General features: G+C 37.0%; 1 protein-coding gene across 6 annotated transcripts in view; it reads left to right on the plus strand.

Annotated features, from left to right (window-relative positions):
- The window catches only part of DGKH (diacylglycerol kinase eta), a 174,482-nt gene that overhangs the window by 118,647 nt on the left and 31,135 nt on the right, over positions 1–24,700 (plus strand). For 4 of the 6 annotated variants that reach the window (XR_011327910.1, XM_069802638.1, XM_069802641.1 and 1 more), the window contains 15 exons: positions 493–618; positions 1,811–1,913; positions 3,605–3,767; positions 6,193–6,301; positions 6,606–6,745; positions 8,340–8,424; positions 10,881–10,966; positions 12,437–12,536; positions 13,760–14,036; positions 14,487–14,618; positions 19,118–19,252; positions 20,664–20,781; positions 21,376–21,486; positions 21,641–21,737; positions 24,101–24,208. Coding sequence is in view for 5 of the 6 variants with exons in the window: in XM_069802638.1 (XP_069658739.1) it covers positions 493–618; positions 1,811–1,913; positions 3,605–3,767; positions 6,193–6,301; positions 6,606–6,745; positions 8,340–8,424; positions 10,881–10,966; positions 12,437–12,536; positions 13,760–14,036; positions 14,487–14,618; positions 19,118–19,252; positions 20,664–20,781; positions 21,376–21,486; positions 21,641–21,737; positions 24,101–24,208 (1,890 nt within the window). In the remaining variant the exon portion in view is untranslated. The remainder of the gene's footprint in view (positions 1–492; positions 619–1,810; positions 1,914–3,604; positions 3,768–6,192; positions 6,302–6,605; positions 6,746–8,339; positions 8,425–10,880; positions 10,967–12,436; positions 12,537–13,759; positions 14,037–14,486; positions 14,619–19,117; positions 19,253–20,663; positions 20,782–21,375; positions 21,487–21,640; positions 21,738–24,100; positions 24,209–24,700) is intronic. The other 2 variants (XM_069802639.1, XM_069802642.1) reach the window with 1 other exon arrangement.

The raw sequence follows: 24,700 nt of genomic DNA on the forward strand, positions 1-24,700 counted from the left end.
CTGAGTAAAGCTTTGCACTGCATTTAGGGACTGCTTTATAAAACTGTGACTTACCAGCCATGGTGAGGGTGTATGCAAAGCCACAGAGGTATTCTGCTGTCCTGCCTATTCTTCCAAATTTTAGTTATTTTAGTCGGTCTGTGTCTTGTAGTCAACATTAACTGAATGGGTACTTGTGTTACAGAGTCTCTAGATTTAACTGCCCCATTGTTTAGTGGTTAGTTGCTACCATAGTACCATGAACAGTTGAATAAGATGTGTCTCCCTTCTTCAGCTGTCACATTTTCTGCCTAGCATGTGAAATATCACCATACTCCACATTCATAGCTGTTGCCTTTAAGCATCAGTGTCACTTATGCTGGTCAGCCATACCAGCTTCTTTGATGAAAGGGTAGAGCTGTGGGAAATAGTTTAAATCCACCTATATTTGAGAGATAAAAGCCTCTAATTTCTATTTCTGAGTATTTAACTTCTATGACTACTTCTTCACAGATAGCTATGCCTCACCAGTGGTTAGAGGGTAATCTGCCTGTCAGTGCCAAATGCGCAGTCTGCGACAAGACTTGTGGCAGTGTTTTACGCCTGCAAGATTGGAAGTGCCTTTGGTGTAAAGCTATGGTAGGTGCAGTGAATCACGTCCAAGCGTCTGTGATTTTGCCAGCTTTATTGCTCGCCATTAGTTTTATTTTGTCATTTCATAACTGTGCTTTTGGATTTAGTAGGAGCAGGCAGCTTGTGCGAACTCAGGTCTCTCTAATGTTCATAATTTCTCATGACTGTCATACTTGCTTCAGTTAATTTTTAATACACCCACAGATGCAGCTTTTCTTTAATAGATGTTGTCATACAATGTGTTTTCTCTGCCTTCTCCTGACTGATAACTGAAAGTTCAGATGTCTGTTCCATATGCCTGATAATCATATGTTAATTTCTTGTATCTTTTATTGTAGATATTGGTGTAATAATATTTTAGTAATATCAGTAATAGTAATGTTTATTATATTAATATTGATGTAGAAATATTTTTAATACTGCAAAATCTTGAAGTTCCCTTCTTCAGGACACTCTGTAGGTTGCAGATTGAAATTCTATAACATGCTATTGCTGTTTCCCCAAAATGCAGTTTTCTCTTAATTTTTTAACTTGTCTAAAAAGATAGGTTTCATATGCTAGGGTATAGAAGTGGAAAGTCAGCAGGTTTTTTCTGGTTGAAGCTTTCGGCATATAGACGTCTGAGGCTCTGTGTGTAGGCAGTGGGAAATGATTGGCATCTCCAGAGGCGATGTGAAATTTAGGTGAAGTGCAGCACCCTCTGCATGTGCCTGTTTTTCCAATAACTATGGAAGACACCTCTACAACGCGTAGTTTATGGGACCCACCTTTGGTGGGCTGCTCTGGCTTGGTATGTGTGCTAGCTTTAGTGCGGATAGGTCTTCCAGAACAGTCAGGTGGACCACGCATGTACAGAGCTGTTGGTTTGCATGTGCACAGTGTGCCTGCTGCCTCCAGCATGGATTCTGGCTGCTAGGAACTTGGTCCTCCCTTCCTCATGGATGGACGTAAGTGATTCCCTTGAAAGGATGATTCGTATCTTCTATAGGGGTAGCTCAAGTACTCCAAACCTAAATTTTGCAGAATGAGTATCAAGCTGTTGTGGTTGACAACTCACGGTTTTTTTCCAGTCTCACTCTTCTTCCCTCTACACCTAAATGTTATATATTAGTCCATTTTTGTTACATAGATACTGCATCAGGTATACTTTCACCCTGAAATTCCACTGTAGGGAAATAATTTTTTGTTTCTTTTGTAGGTTCACACTGCCTGTAAAGATCTGTATCCTCGTAAATGCCCACTTGGCCAATGTAAGGTATCGATCATACCTCCAACAGCACTAAACAGTATAGACTCTGATGGTACGTAGTGTTGTAGTGTGTTCAGTGGTAGTTCTGGACTTGCAGTGCCTAGTGAGACCTGTATAACTAAACAAGGCTAAAATCATTCTGCTGAGCAGGTGAACGCAGTCTTCAAATTTAGAGAAAAGTATAATTTTCTGTGTAGCTTTTCAGAAGATTATTTAACTGACATGATTTAAAAAATGTTTTTGAAAGTTCCCCCGCTAGAAATTTTCTCCCATTTTATTTATGACTCTTGGAAACTTTTCAAGTGAATGACCAGAGTCCTCAGATGAAGTGGGCTGATGCCTGCCTGGCATGCATCACTCATTCTGTGAGTTCTCAAATTTTGGATAACTTCGCTTAATGCAGAGGTAAGCTAGCTGAATGGCTCAGATCCACCAACTGCTTTACCAGGCTAAAGAGAAGAATTGCTTCCACAGCTTGTCTAAATTTCTTTTAAATATAAGCAGTGTAAGAATCCTGCAACACACAGATAAAAACCCAGCAAATGTTCAAAACTCAGAGGTGCTCTTTGGTGGCTCAGGATAGAGACGTGTGAGCAGTGGGACTGCACTTAAAGGCAGGGAGTGGATTTAATAAGGAGTATCATGAAATCTAACTGCTTTAATTTTATAGGTTGTGTGGCAAATGTAGACCAACAACTTTAACACAGTTTAATGAATTCTGTTGTATGAAGTTAGTACAAGGATTGTTTATGCTGTTTATATTCGCTCTACTTACTTGCTATGTCTTAGACCAGAGCGTCATGCTGCTATTTATTATTCATGCTAGGAAGATTGTTCCATATGTGAAATTATTTTTCTTGGCATCTAAATAAATTAATCAAACCTTATTTTAAATTATACATTATGATAATGTGGAATTAAATTAGCATCCTTTTAACACTAGTTTTTTTTATTCGTAGCTCTAGTAATTGAAAACAACATAGTCGTTTTAATACTGCCTGAAACCAATGTCAAAACCTATACCTGTGATGTCTGATTTTGAAGTGTTGCTGAGAAACCACTACTTCCATAGACTGGTCATGTTAGTGACAACAGTGTCCATTAATACTACTTACTAAGGGCCTTAGAGAAAGCCTGCTGTAATTTCTTAAGACCCACGTTGACTTTAATAAGCTTTGGATCACAGCTGAAGGTCTCTTGTTCAGTGATTCTGGTATAATTAATAGCATAACTTCAGTCTGAGAAGAAAGTTCTCATGCAAAGTCTCACCTGGGAGCAGCTGAGTACAGTAACTTTTAAAATCTGTGAATACTCTTAGAAAGCTCATACACATGTGGATGATCCAGTTCAACTCAGTAAGGTTAAAGAAAAATCAGATTAAAAACCAAACACTTGTAACTGAAATATTTATTTAATTATGTGATGATCTGTGAAGATGAGATTTGAGAAGTATTCTAAAAGGTTAATAAACTTTTTCACTGTGGAAAAGCAATAAAGCTATTGTCTTCAGGATTTTACTAAATCTAGGCACTGAAAATACCGGAAAGGAAAAAAAGAACTCGTAAATCTTGAGCAATTATGTTTTCCTTGCAGGGCTAATATTCAGTTTAGCATTTACATTATGCATGATAAAATGTACTCCTTTTGTCCTTCATCCCTTTCTTCCTCTTTCCCATGATTTCTTTTTGTGTTGTTCATATTAGAAAGCCTTATTTATTTCATTCTTTCTAACTATGTTCACAGGTTTCTGGAAAGCCACATGCCCGCCATCCTGTGCCAGTCCTCTTTTAGTTTTTGTTAACTCAAAGAGTGGAGACAATCAGGGAGTAAAGTTTCTTCGTCGATTCAAACAGTCGTTAAATCCAGCTCAGGTGTTCGATTTAATGAATGGAGGACCTCACTTAGGGTAATGACCTTGGAAATCTTGAGCAATCCTTTTCACAAGGGAATTTAGTGCAAAGTATAGTGTTGTGTTGTCCCCTTGTTGCTGTAATTCTATCACCAATATCTACTGTGACTTCCTAGTTAAAATCGAAGAGATAACAGAATTTCAGGATGAATTCTGGTGGGTGAAGGGATTGTAGGGTAATATTTTGTTTTTAGGAAAACTCACAAAAATTCAAACCCAATGCCTATTAGCCCAAGTGTTTTGTGGCTTTTTGCTAGCTTTGATTTCTGTTAACTGGTAAGGTTCAAAACCGTTACAAATGTTTAGATGCCTTCCTGAATCAGGGCCTTAATGCACAGTTGCCTGGGTGCTATTCTTCCATTTCGTATGAGTAATTCAGATATTCTTGTGACTTTTTTGTGAATAGCTTTGGAATAAAACTATTGTCTATATGTACTCTGTATCTTTTTGAACTCTGAACACAAATGTCAGCAAAGGAGTCTGCAGTGGGTGATAGAGGAGTACACTAAAACTTTTGTCATCTGAAAACTACATTCAAAATATGGTTTAGGCAACATATGCAAACAGTCAAGAAAATGAGCATCTCGCAAAATTTGGAGCAAGAACACAATTAAAACCATCAGGCATTCTACAAAATCTAAGGGCTGATTGTTGGAGAGATAGGGATGAAATTTGCATAGTGGTGGCCACAACCCAAGCATCTTTGCGCATTCATAAAGATTAAATTTATGCACATTTTTCTGTTGCCTAACTTAATTCCACTCAGATGTAGCATTGTGGTTAAATGGCCTATTAATATCAGTTACAGCAACTAGAAACAGTAATTTTTGTACTCTTAAAGATGCAGAATTATGCTTGCATGACAAAAATGGAGACGAAACAAATGCAAAAAATTCAGTTCAAACAGTGGGCATGTAATACATATATAATGGAATACAGCTGTGGATTTTTATAATTAGTACTGTGTTATGGACATGTTATATTAACTCTTTAAGCTGTAATACTCTTTTCATCATAACCCTGAAAATCTGAATTTAATCTAAGTCGCTTTTGGCTAACATTTTGTACATGTCATTATAATGACAGATAAAAATCCATCTTAATTGGAGAGACAATTTTTGGGAGAGGACAGTCTGAAAAATATGTCTGTCTGTTTGCAAGTTCTCTTGCTTCATATAGTTGTACCTAACAGCAGCATGGTTCAGGAGGCTCACTCCAGTTTTGCACAGTAATCGTAGGTCAGGTCGGTTGCTTTTAAATATTTTTCCCAAACAGTTTCCAAAGAGAGGTCCTTAGCAGTTACTCAGTCAGGTCGTGCTGATGTCTTCTTTTTTATAGTTGATCTAAAGAGCAGAGTTGCATTCTTTGAGACAGTGTATTTCTAGGGGTTTTCTCCCCTTTCTCAGGGTTGGAGAAATTGTTCTGGTATCAACATTTTTTTCCTTAAATATCTGCACCTTTTGTTCTGAATAGGTATCTGCGTATCATATGCAAGTGATACTATTTTCTTTAGAAAAAATATAAATGCTTCAAAAATTTGTGATCTTAATACGTTGGTGTTTAGAAGTAGTTGTGAGATTACACATATTCTGGAAAATAACATGCGTTAAAAATAAACATCTTTATTTTTATGATTTTAAGAGTTTATACTTTCCAATTCTTCTTTGTTTTTTTTAAGTTTAAATCCCTGTTGTTTTTACCTCTTGGCTGTTTCTTCACATCTCATTCCCCTTTCCTCTGTGTCTCACCTTTCTGCTTGTTCTGTCTCTCTTGTCCTCCTTTTCTGTACTGCCCAAGTGTTGTATCCTGGAGGTGTTAAAAGCCAGAGAACAGGAGGAAGAGCCGTAGAAAGCTAAAGCAGGATACGGCTTTAATGATCTAACGCGAAATACTTGTATTATTTTCTTATATTGTTGTGATCACCTTGTGTAATAATTACCTCCAAAGGTCCTTGCATTTAGTTAGTCAGGCATTGGCAAAAGCCCACGCATATTGTGGAGCACATCCTGTTGTTGTGTCTTAACCTCTTCTCGTGAAAAATCCCCAGCGGTGCCTTGTGCTTCTGCCTGAAGTGGGAAGCATAGAGCAGTTGCAATTTCATAGCTTAGAAATTTTTAAAAATATTAATAAAATTAATAAAATAATATTAATAAAATCCTGAAAACAATATCAAGGGAATTTTTTTTAAGTAAAACTTGGCATGTTATTTATCAGAAATGTCAGTATAAGTGGAATATACAGCAATAGAAGGGATGCAGATAGGTTTATTAAGTAGATGGTTGTATCCACATACCCCAGAACATTAAAAGAAGGACCATAAAGGTGCCGTGCACCATATTTTCTTGTAACAGCTGCTAATGAATATAAGTGCTGTCTCATTAATGGACGTGACTGGCTCTAACAGGCTGCGTTTTCTCTGCAGTTTGCGGTTATTTCAGAAGTTTGACAACTTCAGGATTCTTGTGTGTGGAGGCGATGGAAGCGTGGGTTGGGTCTTGTCAGAAATTGATAAGCTCAGCTTGCACAAACAGGCAAGTGTGCTTACTTACTTTCCTTGACTATACTGACTAGACTTAAGTTTGTATGCTTACTTTTCCTTGACCTGGTTCTTTGTCATATCTCTCTATACAGGCCAAACTCAATGGCTACTCTTAAAGGAAAATTTTCACTGCTGTAAATAGGACAAGTTATATCAGGATTGTACAATTTGATTTACAAGCTTTAGACATCACCTATATAATTAACATTTCTTGCTTGAAATAAGAAGCATTTGTAATAGTTTGTACTTTTTCTTCTAGTTTTCAATAGTAGATTTGCTCCTGTGTTGTGTTTCAGTGTCAGTTGGGAGTGTTACCCCTTGGTACTGGAAATGACCTTGCTCGTGTCCTTGGTTGGGGAGGATCCTGTGATGACGATACACAACTTCCTCAGATATTGGAGAAACTAGAACGAGCCAGCACGAAAATGTTAGACAGGTAAACCTAAATGTGCATAGATATGATTTATCATGAGATTCAAATTGTGTTTGTTTGGGTTTCTGATGGCCTAAATCCGTCTTGGAGACTTAGTGTTCAGTGGTTTTGGTTTTTAGGGTGCAAAACATAATCATGAGGGAAACCAAGATAGTAATGGGGACAGCTCTTCAAAGTCCTTTTAAACTGAAGAGTCAGAGGGGAGAACGGTTGATGAAACTAGGAAGCATGTTGTCCAGAGATGAACAAAAGGTGACAGTTTGTTGCATAACTGATGAAGCTGCATAACTGCCTGTTACAAGAAGTTGTGAGCATTAAGAAATTGTATAGATTCACAACCATTTGGGGCAGTTTCATGGACGCCATGCACGCTATTAAATACCATTAAAGGTAGCATCTTTATTTAGGAAACACCTGAGCTCTCTGTCCTTGGATGTGGGGAGAACTCACATTGTGTGCTTTCACCCTTCATATAATTTCCTGAGGCATCAGCTGTGGACAAGATGCTGGGCTTAACTGGATCTTTGGTTTGATCCACTACTAATATTTCTGTTTGAGGCATTTTCTTAGTCAAAACCAAGAGATCTTCCCAATCCTTGTTTTGTGTGGTTTCCATCCATAAAGCGAAAGAGCAATCTCCTTTTAAAAAAAGATAAGATGACGGTCATGTCATTCCAATGAAGGTGTAACACCCTGTTTTTGAGAGGAGTATTTCTTACTTTGTTCCTTTCTCTCATGGGTCTTTCTGTTCTTGCTCTAGTTACAAACTCCCGAATGTCATCAAAGGGGATTGTATTTTAGTTGGTTTTTTTTATGAAATAGAGAAACAAGTCCTTTCTTATTCTAAGCTTTTCTGCAGACTACTTGATTGTTTTACAGCAAAGTATCTAGAGAAATGCTTGGTACTGATCCTTAGAAATGTTGGCCTGGGCATTCTGAAAGATTCATAGATTAAATCATGTTTGCCTTTTTCTGTACTGAAAAAAACCTCAGTTTTATTTTTTGCTCTAATTTCAGTAGACTTGCTCCCAAGGCCATCTGCAGTGATTACCTGTTCTTTTCAGCAGGCTTTGAAGGATGTTGCTATTAGCGGTTTCATACTATCTATGCTGTAGAGTACTGTCCTTTACCAGGGGAAAAATATATATATATATATGTCAATGAAGATACTTCACCATTTGCTTTGTTCTCATGCCTGCCTCCCCTAGTTGAGATGAAAAGCTAATGTTACCTTAGAGGTTTTTCTCTAGGAACACGTCTATTTTCCTTTGACTTCTGCAGTTAGTTTGCACAAATTCTTTTATATTATGAATGTTTTGTTGGAAAATACTTGTTGCCTGCATTGAATGTCCCATGATTTGTTCACAAGTATGGCTCATCATCAAATCACTAACAAATATTCTGAGCAATAAAACAAATTATTACCATTAATCTCAATTATTTCACCCATATACAATTAGCTTACAATTAAAAATTAAGCTGCTTTTTTTTAACAAGTTTTTCTGTGGTGTAGCAATGAATTTTCTTTTTGCTGATATGTTGGAGAAAAGATAAAACTAACGATCTGGAAACTTAAAAGCTGTTATGTTTCTTTCAGGTGGAGTATAATGTCATATGAACTGAAATTACCAGCGAAGCCTTCTATTCTTCCAGTGACTGCAGAAGAGTCGGAGGAATGCCAGGTGGACTTTTATTTTTGTTTTGTTGTTTCATATACTTTGAGCTTCTGGGATGACAATATTTATAATTGAAACACATGCATGAAAGATAGAAACAGATGTTTTGTGATCTGCTAACTGAACTGAGTTAACGTTTGTTCATGGAGTGTATCTCAAGTAATTAGGGTTTCCAGTTCTGTATTATTTGCCAAAAAATGAATGAAGGTAAGGAGTCTTCAGCAGAGTAGTCAGAAAAATTTATTCCTGAAAAATATATATTTTATTACGTATGTGTTATAAATTAGTTTTTATATATTATATATTTTCATATGAGAATATAATATAGTATTATATTAGTATGCCATATAATAACATTATATATTTAATATAGTTATTATATATAAGAATGTGTTATATGTTATTTCATATATAATAGTATGATTTTGTGTTATGCTATTGTATAATAATATTATATATACTATAGTAAGATATATATAAATGTATAAAATATATTTTAATATCTATATAAAAGCAAAATGTTTGCTATCTTGAGCTTGGAATAAGCATTGGAAAAACCCCAACATTTTGAAGGCAAGGTTTGTATTCTGAAAGAAAGAAAAGAGGCTTTTTGCTGCTTGAGTTAGATCAGGTGATACCACCCAACTTTCTGTTTGTTCTTTTGGAGAGCTCGAAATCATAAGTGACCTTAAAGAAAAGCTTAGTCTATCTTTCAGACTAGATTTGTGCTTGTACTATCTGATGAGGTTTAGATTTTGTGAGAGAGGGAGATGCTTTAATCAAATTAATTGGCATGAAAAGTCTGACTAAAAATAAGAAAATAATATATTCCTAAGAAAGTTAATGCATATCAACTTCAGCTCAAAAGTACTTGAGAAGCAATAATTAATCAGCAGGTTCTTGAATAATTTAATAATTCAGGCTGGTTTAATTGGCAAGGAGGTTATAACCTTTGACAGCTTGCTGGATGTAGAGATGCAAAAAAGCTTGTGCTCCACTGGCTGGGATTTTAACGGGGTTGCTTTGCACACAGCTCTGTTTCCAGTGTCAGCAATGCAGACCGAGGCTTTATCTTCTCTAATTTTTCAAGACAGTTAAAATTTTCAAGTGTATCTTCATCTTGTAAAGGGAAAAATACACTTTTTGTTCTAGTTAGTTCTGGTTTTGAAATTGTGTTTAGCCCATCCTGAAAATGGGAGGAACTGCTCATATAAAACTTCTTTTTTGGAAAATCAGTTCTGTAGGCTATAGTTACCTGCCATTACTCTAAGTTGGACAAAGCTGTTTTCTTTTGAGTACCCTGCTCAATCTCTATTTTAGTGTTTTTTGTATCATTTATTGAGTTATGATATCTCAGAAGAAGAAGAATTAACCTTACAGCAGGTAATGTATTAAAGCGCAGTTCGAAAAGTAAATAAAATTACATATCCAATACTTTTTTTTTTCTCTTTCCTCCAGTTTCAGGTGGCTTATTTCAATTAGTTTGCTTCCAGAAATCGTATACTGATGTTTGAACAATAGTAGTTCATTCTTACAGATCAGATGGTTATGTCTTGGTTTTTTCCCTTGAAATGAAAACTGACTTACTGTCAGTGTTCTACAACTAAGGCTGGGTTTTCGGAGAAAAAAAAAGGTGGTATATCTGCTTGTTCCATATAAAGGGCAAAAACACACTAAGAGATTTTAAGACATTCTTAATGGAAACTGTCAGAAAATTTCAGAACGGCATTTATTTTTAGCTTTAGATTTGGAATTTGGTTAGAATTTTCTTTTAAAACTGAGGTCTGGATCCATATCTATTTTGAGACAGGTTATAGTGTGTGAGAATGCATTTCTGATCCATTCCAGAGTATTTCAGACCTTATAATTCTTCTGTGCAAGAAAAGACGAACAGTGCACACATTCGTTCTCCCAAATGTTCCTGTAAAGACTAAGCCCTAATTGGTTTGCTCCTTAAGGATTGGTTTTGGTAACATGATACCACTTCAGCAGCCTTTGTCAGTAGTAAGGGGTAAGAGCCCATCTGACAGTAAAAAGAAAATTCAGGAGTATAACTGCAAACTTATTTATTCTTAGTTGAGCTGCTTAGTTTGAGGGAAGCTTGTTTTAGAAATAAAACATATTAGATTATGATAATTGAGGTTGTTATAAATCTAAAAAGAAGATAGATTTTTTTTTTTTTTTTTCTGCCTCATGGACTATTTTTTAGGCTAGAAATAACCTACCGTTTTCTCTACAGGAAGAAGAGAGCTGTGGATCAAGTTCTCAGATTCAGTGTTACTTTGAATATTAAAAATCTGGTACATAAAATACAGTATGCAGGTAGAATCTGCATTGCCAGCTCCTTGTCCTTGTATTAGATCTGAAATGGAAATCTTGCTATTTTTAGAGGTGTTTTAACTCACTACTTGGTGTTAAACTGCTGAAACATGTGGAAATTGAAGTCATCTTTCTGTTTTCAGATATCTGCTTATGAAGACTCAGTTGCTGCTCATCTTGCAAAAATTCTCAATTCTGATCAGCACTCAGTTGTTATATCATCTGCCAAGTGAGTTGATTGGTTTTATGTATGATGTGTGGGATAAATCCCCTGTGTAACATCATCACCATAATAACCTTCTGTCTAAGCCTGATTTTCTTATGGCTGCCCTGACTGGCTTGGCTTAATATATCTTAATTTATATCTTTTAGAGCGGATGTTTTTTCTGCAAAATTTTTATATGGTACAATTGTAACGGATGTAATTGTAGCTTAATACTAAACACATCAACATTAAAAAATATCACATATTATTAAAATAAAGTGATTTTTAAATCACTCCAGCATGCAGCTTAAGTATGACACTTACTAATGTGAATATGTGATCTACATCACATTACATTTCTCTGGTTTGTTTTATGCATATCCATATCTTTCAGAGGACAAACAACTTTACCAATGTGAAGCAGAAATTCAGGCTAGGTAGCTTTGTCATAGCTCTGTCTATGTCAATTCAATCAATAGTGGTCTTAGACGATAGGTTTTTTTTACCCAAACTGAAACACTTGAAAATGAGAGGTAATTACTTGACAAATCACAGACATCATCTGAAATCAGAAGTATTCTGTGTATACCTTCTCTATGAAGAAAAATCTTATATTTTGTAATATGCAAAAGACCAGTCATAGGATCTTCAAAAATACATCTGAATGTCATTACACCTCTTTTTTTTTTTTCCTGCTAAAAGCAAATTAATAAAATTTCATTTTTAAAGTATACATAGCACATGTTGAAAATTAAACTGCAGGATATTATTATAACTCCAGATTCTAAATTGGGTCTGTATCTTGTTAAATCTATTTAATTTTTGTCAAATAAATTTCAATCAAATGAACAGTACTAAGCAATTATCCACACCTCGTTAGTAAGCTTGCTGTCTGTCTGCAGTGTAGGTAATAAGAACCAAGTCTTTCTCTGATTTACACAATGCAAATTCATTGCAGCCACTGTAATTTGCATAGCTACGCCTCAGGGTCAGCTGTGGTTCAAAAGCATGAGCTGTGCAACGGGATGTGTGTGGCCATATGCTTTCATCTAAGAAGTGTTCCATTAAAGTCAGTAGATTTTCTCCATGGTTTCTAGGCTCCATCTTTGCATGGGAGTTTGCAAGACTGTGTTTGGAGTTATCAAAGTGAATGTAAGTTTGCTAACTCCTCTGGTACGGAAGGTGTGCAAGCAAGGGAATGGGTAAAGTGAGTCGTGCTTATTTCAGTTCCTAGAACTAAGAGACTTAGACACAATGTGCGCAAAGGCTTAAATAAAAGGGAGGAAGAGTTTTTGTTTTAAAGCATATCACTTGAATTTTGCAAGCCGTGGAAAAGAGTATCATCTGCTTTGCAAGTATGATCACAGAGTTCAGTTTCCAACATGAATGATGTATAGCAGTATGCATATAAATAAATTGCCATAAGAATTTAATATTCAAAACATATCTATTTTATTTCATTTGATTTCTTCCCTCTCCTTTTTTTATCTGAAGAATATTATGTGAAACTGTAAAGGACTTTGTTGCCAAAATAGGGAAGACTTACGAAAAACCAATGGAAAATGCAGAGGAAGCTGATGCCATGGCCATTAAAGTAAGACTATGACTGTGTTCTGGTTTAAAGTTGTGGGTTTTTTAAAGTTTATAGCTCATGGGTGTTTAATTTTCAAATGCTCCAGGATGCCCAGCCTGGCTTTCATTTCACCCAGTGACTTTAAGATTCTTCTCTTCTTATTCCATAGAACAGTTACTTCCAAACCATCTTTTAACCCTAAGATCCCTATAAACTCTGTTTAAACTTTTTTCCTTCACAAAGGATAAAGTTCATGGTAACGTATGTAGAGATAAAAGGAAATATTTTGCATTAGGAGTTATACTTTTAGGGATTAAGTTAGCTACAGGAAAACAATGGGATAATAAAGGAGGAGTATGCTGGAAGAATGAAGGGAAGAGAGACTACAATGTTAAAAATAATGGTTTGAGCTGCAAATTGTAGAGATCATGTTGCAAAGGCACTGGAAAAAAAACCCAGAAGGATTTGATCTGAGGCACAAAATTTACATGAGTGGAAAAGAAAAGAAGAAAACAAAATCACTAGCAATCCCAGGGTCAGGAAATGTACTTGCTAAATGGCAATTTGTGGTTCGCATTTCTATTTGGTGCACATTTTAGAAAACAAATTTTTCTTTTTTACTGTTCCAAGACCAGACAGTGTTGGTTTCCTTTCCCTTAAGCACAGGGAGAGCAACTGCTTAGTGATGGGTGGAAGTGTTTGTGTTTGATTCTGGCTTGAGCCTCTTTGCTCTGTGACAACTCGCTTGCTTAAATGTACAGCTGTGTTGCAAAAACAAACCCGTGTGTTACAGTCTAGCAGCTGGGCATGTCCCTATAGATTATCTCTCCAAATTGGGGTACTGACCACCCATAATTTCTTATAATGCATGGTGTGGGCAAATCTGTGATCGTTCTCTGTGCTGCAGGCCATTGGGAGAGGAGTAAGATCTAATCGGTACCCTAGTTATGTGGCAGGCTGAGTTTAGCACGGTGTGTTATTTTAATCTGAGTGTAGGGGGGTTTTGTTATAATTGCTCTAATCTGGTTGGGTATCACAGGCTATGTCTGCAAAAAAACTGTGCAGACCTACTCATACTCTGATATTCCAAAACATTGAAACTAGGTTTGGATTTTACATAAACAATTACATAGGCACTTAAGACACCAACAATTTTAAATATAATCTGGTACTTAATTTCCCGAAAATGTTCACACATTCGCTGTTTTTTTGGTGTGTATGTATTCTTTTCCGCTTTGTCTTAGTGCTCCGAGTTAAACGAGAAGCTAGACCTATTGCTCCAGGCTCTTCACACAGAAGCCCAGGCTGCTCCCATTCTCCCAGGCATCACTCCCCCCATTGTGGAAGAAGAAGCAGAGGAGTTTTCAAGTGAAGAATCCTTGTCTGAAAGTAAAGAGCAATTAGCGGAGTGTGTCTCAAAGTCTTCCACCCAGAAACTCTTCAAACCAAGGGAACAGTTAATGCTCCGGGCAAACAGCTTGAAGAAGGCTGTGAGGCAGATCATTGAACAAGCAGAAAAAGGTACACATCAGCAACATTTTGATCCTTACTGATAGAATAATGATGCTTTTTTTTTTTTTTTAAACTAGCATGAATTTTCAATATTAAAATTTGATTTTTACATTCTTACATAGATAAAATTATGTGCTTATTACAAACTGCAACGAAAAGAAATGCAGCTTGTTTGGATGTTGATGACTGTCTGCATATATGAATACATATGTATGCACGTGTGTACACACATAATAGTGTGCTTCTTTTGTAACTATTATCCTCCACAAAATGAAAATTTCTGGTGGCAAAGCTTCATCAATGGGCAAAGGATTGCTAGGCTCTTTTTCACTGAATTGGCAATAGAAATCTTTTGTTAATATTTTTAAAATTAAAGCAACAGAAAAAAAGAAGCTAATTTTCCACGTGTGCAATTTTTCTTTAAAAATCTTTAAACTTTCTATCTTTTTTCTTAATAAGCAGTTGTGGATGAGCAGAATGCTCATAGTGAAGAACAAGTGAACCAGTCTCCGCTAGAATATAGCAAAGAGTTGGATGAATCCAAAGAAGAGGAAAAAGAGGAAGATACAAAGGAACTTGAGTCCCCATCAAGTGAGTAAATTATGAATGAAGTAATTTAAAATTGTGTTCTCCTAATGGCTGCATTATGAAGCATAGTTGACTCCATAATTAAAAATACTAGCATCCTGTTTCACTGAAAACTAGTCATAAATTTTAATAGATTTGGATAAATAAAAGTTAAGGGGAAAATGCAGGAGATGAGATGAACAGTCTTTTGGAATGTATTTACAAAGCTGAGAAGGTATTTGTTGGGGAGAGAAGTGCCTGCATTTAATCCAGTGTTTGCACTCACCTTTCTACATGAACCTGAGCTGGGACTAGAGCCTAGATGATGGTGGTAATAGCATGTCTCAGTCATAGGCATTTTAAGGGCATATTATGGGAATTTCTGTCAGTCACTTCTGTTGAAGGGGTTTCAAATATTTATTCATTGTATTGACAACAAACCCCTGATGTCTCAGCTGGGAACTTACCTTGACACAGTTATTGGAGTTATTGGAACAGAGAGAATGAATATTTAAGTCTTCTATGTGAAGTGGAACAGCACAAAGCAGGAAAGAATATAATAGAAACTGGAGCATAGAAGTCTCCTGAGAAGTGGCAGTACTAAGGTCACGCCCTTTAGTTGTCTAATCCAGAACAGAAATTCGAACCGAGGTCTTTGACATCCTAGAGCTCCTTCTCATGAAAAATTTCTTGTGTTGTTGTCCCAAATACACGTGGTTAGTCCAGCTAGTCCCTTGCAGCTATTGGCTCCTGGATAACGAGCCATATAACAAGCCACTATACCAAGCTACTCCTGCTTTCCAAGGTGGAGAGCCTTCTACCTGCTCTGTCCTTGGTCGGATGGACTTTATCAGCTGCTGCTAAGTGCTCCTGCTTTCCCATAGGAGCATCATTCTGTCCTCACTGTGCGGCTCTGTAGGTTACTCTCCAAAAAAAGGAAAACAGCCTGGGTAGCCTGTGCTGGGTTTTAAAATAGAACAGAAAGAACCCAGTTGTATTATTTGTATCGCTAATTGTACAAAGCAATCAGAATACCGAGTGATCTGAGTTTAAAACAACTTGCTTGGAAGGTAGCATTTTCATAAATAGCCCATTTTGTCACAAAGCTTTCCATTTTGGCTATTCAGTGTTTAGTTACTGTGTGTAAAATGATATTTAGAGAATAGTCATCTCCTGAAATAGCATAGTACTAATTCCCACATTCAAATGATAGGGTAAAATCTCTCCTTCACGCGTCTTTATGCCAGTGAGTGGCTACAGTGGAAGAAAGAAGTACAATTTGTCTATATGGGACTGTCACTTACCTCGTCCCTTGCATGGTTTTGGCACTAAGCCAATACAGCCAGAGGTCATATTTGGACATTTTCCATCACAAATGTCAGTACTGCATTTTGTGTTGACTGGTAGTTCATGTGCCAGGGTTGTTCAAGAGTCTCAAGCTGCATAGTAGTTTTAGGAAAGCTGCTTCTTACTAAAGGTGGAAAGTTCAGTCTTCACCATATTATCAAAATGGACAGTGATGTACTGCAGGTGAGGTCTCGAGATGATCTGTGAGTCACGGAGAAACAGTGGTAGCTGGTGGACAGTAAAACCCATCCTCTAGATATTTGGCGAGCAACTTCCTGGGGCAAAATGAGCAAAGTTATTTGGGATTTGCATCTCCTTCTGTTACCCTAAGCCACACCGACATCCTCAAAAGTTGTCGTCCTCAAGAGGCACTGCTCTGAAGCTGGTGCCTGTGTTGGTAGCTCCTACCTTACAAATACGACATTAGTCTGTTGGGGCTTCTGTTGATTCAGAATCTCACATTTCCTTTTCTCCAGAAATGGATGTCAGACTTTCTCTGGTGATTGTCTCTTCATTGGCCCCTCTCCTTTTCCCTTTGTTATAGGAATCAATGCTTGTTGGTTGTCCAGTTTCAATAGTGGCTCATAGCAGGTGCTGGCCCTGCGGATGACCCAATCCTACTGCCATAACTATATAATAAAATAATAATATACACATATGTATATCCATATGTAGAAATATATATATGAACCCCTTGTTTCTTGGTGATACAATTTCTGTGTTTATTGGGGAGCTGTATTATTCTTCATACATCTGATAAGTGTGAAATAGAGTGCATATTAATGCTGTCAGTGCAAGATAGGTGTTTAGGGACAAAGCATGAAACATGAATTCAATTATCTGCAATGAAACATCAGTTTTACTCATTAGAGCTCTGTTGTTTTTATCAGAGCATGAACAGCAAAAGTTTATCTTTATTGCAGTTATCCCCATGAGTCACATCTGTCAAATAAAGACCAGCTGCTCTGTTGATTTTCCCATTTAATATAACTGCCTTGTTCCCAAGTACAGAGAGAACAGACTGTGTGAATAATGTTGTGAATTTTTCAGTAGCATTATGAAAAATGAATGTTAATTTCATTCTGAATATTATATTTTACCCTCTGAGGATCTTCCTGGTCATTTGATGAAGATAATATTTTTCCATATGTTAATTACCCTCATCTAAATATTTAATAACTCTTGTTAGGTATCACTTGCAGTTTTTATTCCTTTTCATTTTTTAACATTATTACAGTGTTTTGTTGTGCACAGATACGAATCATTGGGTTGTATTGTTATCATGCGATACTATAGCATTTTGTGATAACTGCCAAGGCTGTTATACAGGTGTTGAAGTCAGAAGGAGCTGTTAGTCCACTTGGTCAGACCTTTCATATAAAACAGTTCAGAAAATTTCACCCACTTATCCCTGTCCTGCATCTAATAATTTCTGTTTGACTTAAGCAAGTCATCCAGAAAGGTGTGTAATCATATTCCTGGGATACAAGAAGGTGAAGAATTTGCCATTTCATTGACTGTTCCATGCTAGATTATCATCTTAAAAAAAAAAAAAAAGTGAATGCCCAAACCCTGGCCTGAATTGATTTGAACACAACTTCTAAACCCTGGTTCTTGTTATTGCCTTTGTCTCTCGATTTTCTCTGCATTTTCCTTCCATTAATGTCTTCATACAGTACAGCCATGTTACTCTCAGACTGAGTTATCATGACTGATGTGAACTGATCTGTCCCCCTCCTGCCACAAAAAAGGGTATATTTTATCCTTCCCACCATATTCCTGGTGGTGTTTTTCTTCTGCTTGCTTGATGCTAGTCTTAATCATTCTATTTTTTCTGAATTAGTTTTCAGGTTTTGAGAGGAATATATCAGATCACTTTGAAATAATTTCATTTTTTGTTCCGAGCTTCTTCAGATGGTCAAGCTTAAAGTTGTCCTAAGCTGAAGTAGTTTTAACATGTGAGATAATTTGAAGCAGAGGTAGCCAAGAAATGTCTGTCTATGATCATCTGGTGTGCAAAAGCTTTCTACATGCACATGGAAATGCTATAGCAAAGCATTTGGTAATATCCAAACTTTCTTCCCTGGGGCACCAATCTCTAGCTACATCTGACGGGGCTGAATTTCCCAAAGATTAACTCCCCCAGGCTAAAGCAGGCACTGGCATATTCTCTCAGTCTGCATGAAACAAGTTCTGCCAGGAAAGTAAATTGCAGCACCTGAAGTCAGCTCTCTGAAAATCCTATCCTTCTTCATCACCTCCAGAGGCAGCCCCAGGGACAACTGGCCCAACTGAGCTACCACTTACTCTCTGTGAACATCTTCTTTTTTCCCTTGATTTTCTTCCCCTTCTTTTTCCTGAGCCTTTATCACCAACAATTACATCAGCTACCAAAGCTTGCTATCTGTCACAAGGTTTTATTGATCCATCTTCTGGAGAATTTTAACAAATAAATTATTTCAATTATTTTCGGAATTCCTGGGTTTTTTTTTGTGAAAAAGAAAAGATGATGAGAAATTGATGTCCCCCACGATCTCTCTAACTGCAGGAGACAAGCATGTCTGAACATGGCTTTTTCCCTTCCCTTGCAATTTTCAGTTTGGCTGTAGATGAAGATGTCAGAGTTTTCTCTGATGTTTTCAGAAATCTGATGCAGGCAGGGGGCCCATTTTAGCTGCTTGAAGCAAATAGTGTGGCTGTTGATCAGGTATTTCCGTAGCCTATGGGTTAGAATAGCTATCTATATTAAAATTGTTTTAAATAATAATATACTATATAATGCAGGTAGATTTGTAAGTAAATATAGATTGAATTGAAGTTTAAATTCATATTGCTTTATTAACATGTTTATTAGAAGCTTACTACAGCATTAAATATTATTGCATTTTAAGGTGGACATAATGCAGTTTTTGCTAGTAGCTTGAAGCATAAGTTGTGCATATATTGAATACCATGCACACTTGCTCCTTTTAATTTGTGCTTGTCACCTGATCTGTTTCTGAGGTTTCTTCCCTGTTTTTAGAACAACTGTGGTGTGAGGGGGAAGGACATTTGTCATGGAATGGTAACAGATTAAATTAATGCTTTTGAAATATTTTCAGGGCTGTAAAAACTATGTATATGGTCATGTCATAATAGGTGTAATTAGTGCTCTTACTTTTACTTCTTCTGCACAGTTAAAACTGCACCAAGATCTCCAGATCGACGTACAAGCCGAGGTATCCATTCTCAGACAGGCGCTTTCTCTGCTCCAGCTTTGGCTGCAAGCAAGGAAAACCTCCCAGTGCTTAACACTAGGATTATCTGCCCAGGTAATTATGATTTTGAAATCTGCTGTTCCTTACACTACTTTAATATTGCCTTCTGTTCCCCTGCTTGCTGTCAAATAACAATTTTTACTTCATGCCCTAAATTTGTTTGAACTGACATACACATCTTGTGTTATGTCATATACTAGGAAGTGCAAAATAACGTAGAAGATTCTTGATCGTTTGGCACAACACTGGATATAGCAGAAGTGTTGCATTTGATTCTGGAGGATGAAAAATGAAAGTCAGCATCTTAGAATCATAGAATCACAGAGTCGTTTGGGTTCAAAGGGACCTCTAAAGATCATGTAGTTCCAACCCCCCTGCCATGGGCAGGGACACCTCCCACCAGACCAGGTTGCTCCAAGCCCCATCCAACCTGGCCTTGAACACTGCCAGGGATGGGGCAGCCACAGCTTCTCCGGGCAACCTGTGCCAGTGCCTCACCACCCTCATCGTAAAACATTTCTTCCTTATGTCCAATCTAAACCAACCCTTTTTCAGTCGGCTTTCTGGGCTGTGAGCACACACTGCTGGCTCATGTCGAGTTCTTCTTCCACTAGTATCCTCAAGTCCTCCTTAATCAACGGAGGGTATGAAGGGGCTGAGGGGCAGAGACATGTAAAGTTCAACCCTCTGAATAAGAGGTGCCTGTAGATATCTCTCTGGAAGTGCTTAACTGAAACTACACAAAGCTGCTGTGCAGCAAAAACAGTTGAAAAAAAAATCTGTTCTTATCCAAATGCAATTAATACTAGGGGGCACCAGTAAAACACTGTTCTTATTAACTTCATTAGTACAGTTAAAACATAATGGAACTGAGCTTACATTTTTCTTTAGGTCAATTTAACTTTTAGAAAGTACTTTTCTTGCTTATATGTATTACACGGTGTTTTGTAGAGTGACACAGATATTAGTCAAGGTAGGCATGGCAAGGCTGTGATCTTTCCACAAATTAAGTTAAACTATGATTCTACAAGTTGTAAAAATGGTAAGCGTATTCCTTAGGAATATTTCCAAAGGAAAATCGTGGACAGTTTGGAGATGAAGATTAAACTAAATAATAAGCTCTAGTAGTCTTTTTGCATGTTAGGTCACCCATTTGGTTACTATGCCAGCCAGTGAGTGTTGGCCTGAAATCCTGAATTTTGTTTGTGTTTTTTCTCTCTCAATGGTGGTACCTGAAGAGTCAGCCACCACACTGCAGCATAGCTGCCTTCTTGCTCAAGAGAGCCAGACATCTGAAAAGATAACCGATATAGGTAAAAATTGAGCTAGAAATGCAATCATTCCCTATACGGATTTAACGAATTTTGTCTCTCAGTATGTGGCTTATTATGATAATATATGTTTCTCTGTTTATCAAATACAAATGGGGTTTTTGTTATTTTTTTCTGTTTTTTTTTTTAATCAGGTTTGAGGGCTGGTCTAGCTGCTTCTATTGCAGGAAGTTCAATTATTAGCAAAATGTTGCTAGCAAACATCGATCCATTTGGTGCTACGCCGTTTATTGACCCGGATCCAGATTCCCTGTAAGAAATACTTTTTTCCAAATTTACTGTTTAGTTTTAGTTTGCTTTTCTTAAGCTTTTTTTAAAATCTTTTTGTAATCTTTTTTTTTTCATTGTGAAGTTCTTGTTTGCTATCATTTGGCGGTAGACCTCAAGGTCTGAGAACAGATTGGATTGTGCCATTTTAGTTATGAGTAGGAGAAGGGCAGCAGTCCTTCAGAGCTGGGTTTTCCTGCCCAAACCACTGGTCTGAACGCAAGCTCAGCCACCAGCAAGATGTTGAAGCAGGTCTGGGCACTCAGAGCCACGCTTGGGGCAGCTCTCTCCTCGTATCCCACTGTTATTTTGGGTATGGTGAAGATAGATAGTGCTGGCTGGGCGTGTGGCACAGTTTCTTCTTTGCCCTACGAGAAGTAACTTGCATTTGCAAAGGAGCTAGGAGCCAACCTGTCTCTTTGACTGCCGTTGGGTTTCCTCAGGGAGATTCAGAGGAAACGTTTTTTGATGTCTCTTGGTTGATGTATCTGTTCTGAGGCCAGCCATAATCTTGGTCAAAGCTCTGTGTGTCCAAGTACTGTACAAATGTACACATAATTATCTCTTTTCTTCTAACAGGGAGGGGTATTCAGAAAAATGTGTCATGAACAACTACTTTGGAATTGGGTTAGATGCAAAAATTTCACTAGAATTTAATAACAAGCGAGAAGAGCACCCTGAAAAGTGCAGGTAATGTAATTTTCAGTAACAGAGCCAAGATGTTTCCATTATTTTCTTTTCCTTATCTCTTCATTTGAATTTCTTAACTTTTTCTCAGCCTACAAATACAAGACATAATAAAGTGTGTATTTCAATATGTGAGTCTTGTTTTACCTGTTTTCAGAAGTCGGACGAAAAACATGATGTGGTATGGAGTTCTTGGCACAAAAGAGCTACTGCAGAGAACTTACAAGAACTTGGAACAAAAAGTTCAACTTGAGGTAAATTTTATTTATGGGCAGAATGAGGATTTTTGCTCCCACAGTGTGTAGTGAGGAATTTGGGCTTCCTCTTGAAACCTTTTAGAATTCTTGTGTCAACCCAAGCTGACCTCAAAGGCACTGGGTAAAAATGTCCTATGTAAAAGGTGGTTCTGCAGGTGTTGTCTGGAGTAAAATTTCAGTACTTAAATATTGCAAGATACCCAGTATAATATTTCTTGTAATTACTGGGGTTAAAAAAATAATAATTTTTGTATAGGTCAGATATGTTTCTTAATGTTCACTGCATCAAAAGGGGAGAACAGGTCTTAAGGACAATAACAGAAATGAACATGCACTAAACAGAAGGAAAGAGACAGAGTTAATCCTTCAGGTTCATTTTAAACTATCTGAAAGCTTTCTTACACATACAGGGAGAGCACACAGATGATCTTAGACAAAAATTCCTGACAGAAGAGGGGAGATTTTGAATGTGCATCACAAGAAGCCCAGTTACACCGGTAGAGACTTTCTTTACTAGATGTTTGAGACAGTCACACAAAAGAAGCAGGATATTATCACAGCAGCAACAAACGTGGTGTAAATTATCTAAAGATGGTTATTTTTGGTCTTTGAAGTTCTAATATCAAATCTAAGTCTTCTTCACAATACTAGTAACTTAAAGAAGATATAAATGATTACCAAACGCAGAAAAAGACTAAAGGATGGTTACAGTTATTTTCATCCAAAGCATATCTAGGCTGGATTTTGACAGAGAACATATATGATTTTTCTCTTTACTTCATGCGAAGTATTTAATATGGAAGTTCACCATATATGAAGATAACCTTTTAAGTTGAGAGAATAATTTTAAGTTACTGGAACTTTTTCTCACTTTTAGGAGATTTAGGAGGAATCTGTCTGGTAGCAGCAGATTGCTGTTACCTAAGGACTGTGTAATTATCAAGGAATTACACAGTAGTTAGCAAATATAATGACAGGAAAGTATGTTATGTATGCTGCAGATAGAATTCTAATTTAAGGATCTTTTGAATAAGATTCAAATAAGATTCAATAAGGCATTCAGATCTGACCTTTCCATAATTATTTTTGAATATTTCTGGAAGTAAACCAGCAAGTAGAAATTTCATATTTAGTACTGCCTTGCATAATATTAGCCTTATGCTAAAACGTGTGATGAGGTGCACAGCATTGGAAAATTAAAAATACCAACTTCAGGAATTGGAGGCAGACCTCTACTATAATACAAATGGCTGTGCAGCATCTATTAATATCACAGCATATTTTGGATACTGTCACATTTTGATTAAAATGTTAAATTCTCTCTTGTTGCTGAGATTAAATCATAAAAAGAGAGCACTAGGCACATTCTAGAAATAAGTTTGCACCTCCTTCTCCTCCTGATAAAATTGCTACAGATTTTGTCCTTATTTCCTGATGATTTCTATTTCATTTGTGTAACTTTAAGATCCTTCTGTGGGACTGGTAACTTGGGGTAATCTAGCAATCTTCTTTAAAGGCGGCTTCACCTGCAAATTCATAATCCACGAAGTGACACCTGCATCCAGCTTTTATGACCTTATATTTCCATCTTGCTTCAAATCCCCGCTTGTGGCACTGCTGCAGGACTGCACTTTTGACTCCCAGTTGAATGGTTTGAGATCAGTGGGCTCACCTCTGCAGGCAGTTGTGCTGCTGTAAGCCTAGAATGATTTCACTGATGCTTTTTCACTTGCAGGAGGAGAATGAAGTTATTTTTACAGGATGCCAAGCGTACAATGCTAACAACACTTACATTTAACGACATGTTTGTGGCTATGCAAGACATATTCTTGGACTTTTTTATTTCCCTCCCCGCTGCCCTGCTTAATGGATTTACCTAAATAACAAGTGTACTGCAATTTTGAGAATGCCGATATAGGATGGAAGACTAGTTACTGAATGGGTAAATGAAGCTTTTTGTAATGTCCATGGCGATCTTACTGTGTGCACTCAAGGAGATAGCTTTTTTCATTGCAAAAAGATTTTTAATCCTTGATAGACAGAGCGTGGTCTAAGTGCATGAGGAATTTCGCAATAACGATGTGAAAATGTTTCTTTTGAAGAGTCATGGAACACCTCTGCTGTAGATGCTACAGCATGTAGTATCTACATGTTTTTCAGCTCTACAAAAATTGGTGCTAAGAGCGGGGAGAAGAGGTTTGTATTAGAGGTGCTTCACAGCATGGAGAGAATAGTCTTGGGTCAAACCTGTTAATGGCTCTGTCCTCCCCTGCCAGCTCTGTTCAAGCTTCATGTGTTAAAAATGGCTGATTACTTTTACCACATTATTTATATACTGAATGAGCTTTTATCTATTACAGTGTGATGGACAGTACATCCCCCTTCCAAGTCTGCAGGGCATAGCTGTGCTAAACATTCCCAGCTATGCTGGTGGGACTAATTTCTGGGGTGGAACCAAAGAAGATGATGTGAGTAACATTAAAGAGAAGTAACCTTCTGGGCAAAACCAGCAATAAATACCATGAACTGCTCTTCCCATTTCATTTTAATGGTAGTAGCATATAGTTTGGATAGCAACTCTTCTTCAGGGAGGCTGTTTCAGTTTAAACTGTGTTGTCTTGTTGATTTTTTTTTTTAATTGAAAATATATCCCATGATTTTTTACTGTCTGTTGCCTTCTGTTGTGTCCATTCCAGTAAAATGTTCATAATAGGGCTTAATGATTATTTTTTTTAAAAAATCACCCTATGAGTATTTTTAGAAACTAATTTTATAAATGGAGACACAAATAGTTTCTCTCTCTATATTGTTTTACAAACTCCTGTAAATAAGGTTTCACAAAGCATAGATTCCTCTGTTTGCTGTATTCTAACAATAAGCAAGGTGGACAAGGATAATGACTCACAGTTTATACCTGAATTTTCCTCCTGTTCTTCAAACAGCTTTGGACTAAGGGATGG

The sequence above is a fragment of the Haliaeetus albicilla genome, chromosome 15 (assembly GCF_947461875.1).
Source record: "Haliaeetus albicilla chromosome 15, bHalAlb1.1, whole genome shotgun sequence".
NCBI classification, from domain to species: Eukaryota; Metazoa; Chordata; class Aves; order Accipitriformes; family Accipitridae; genus Haliaeetus; species Haliaeetus albicilla.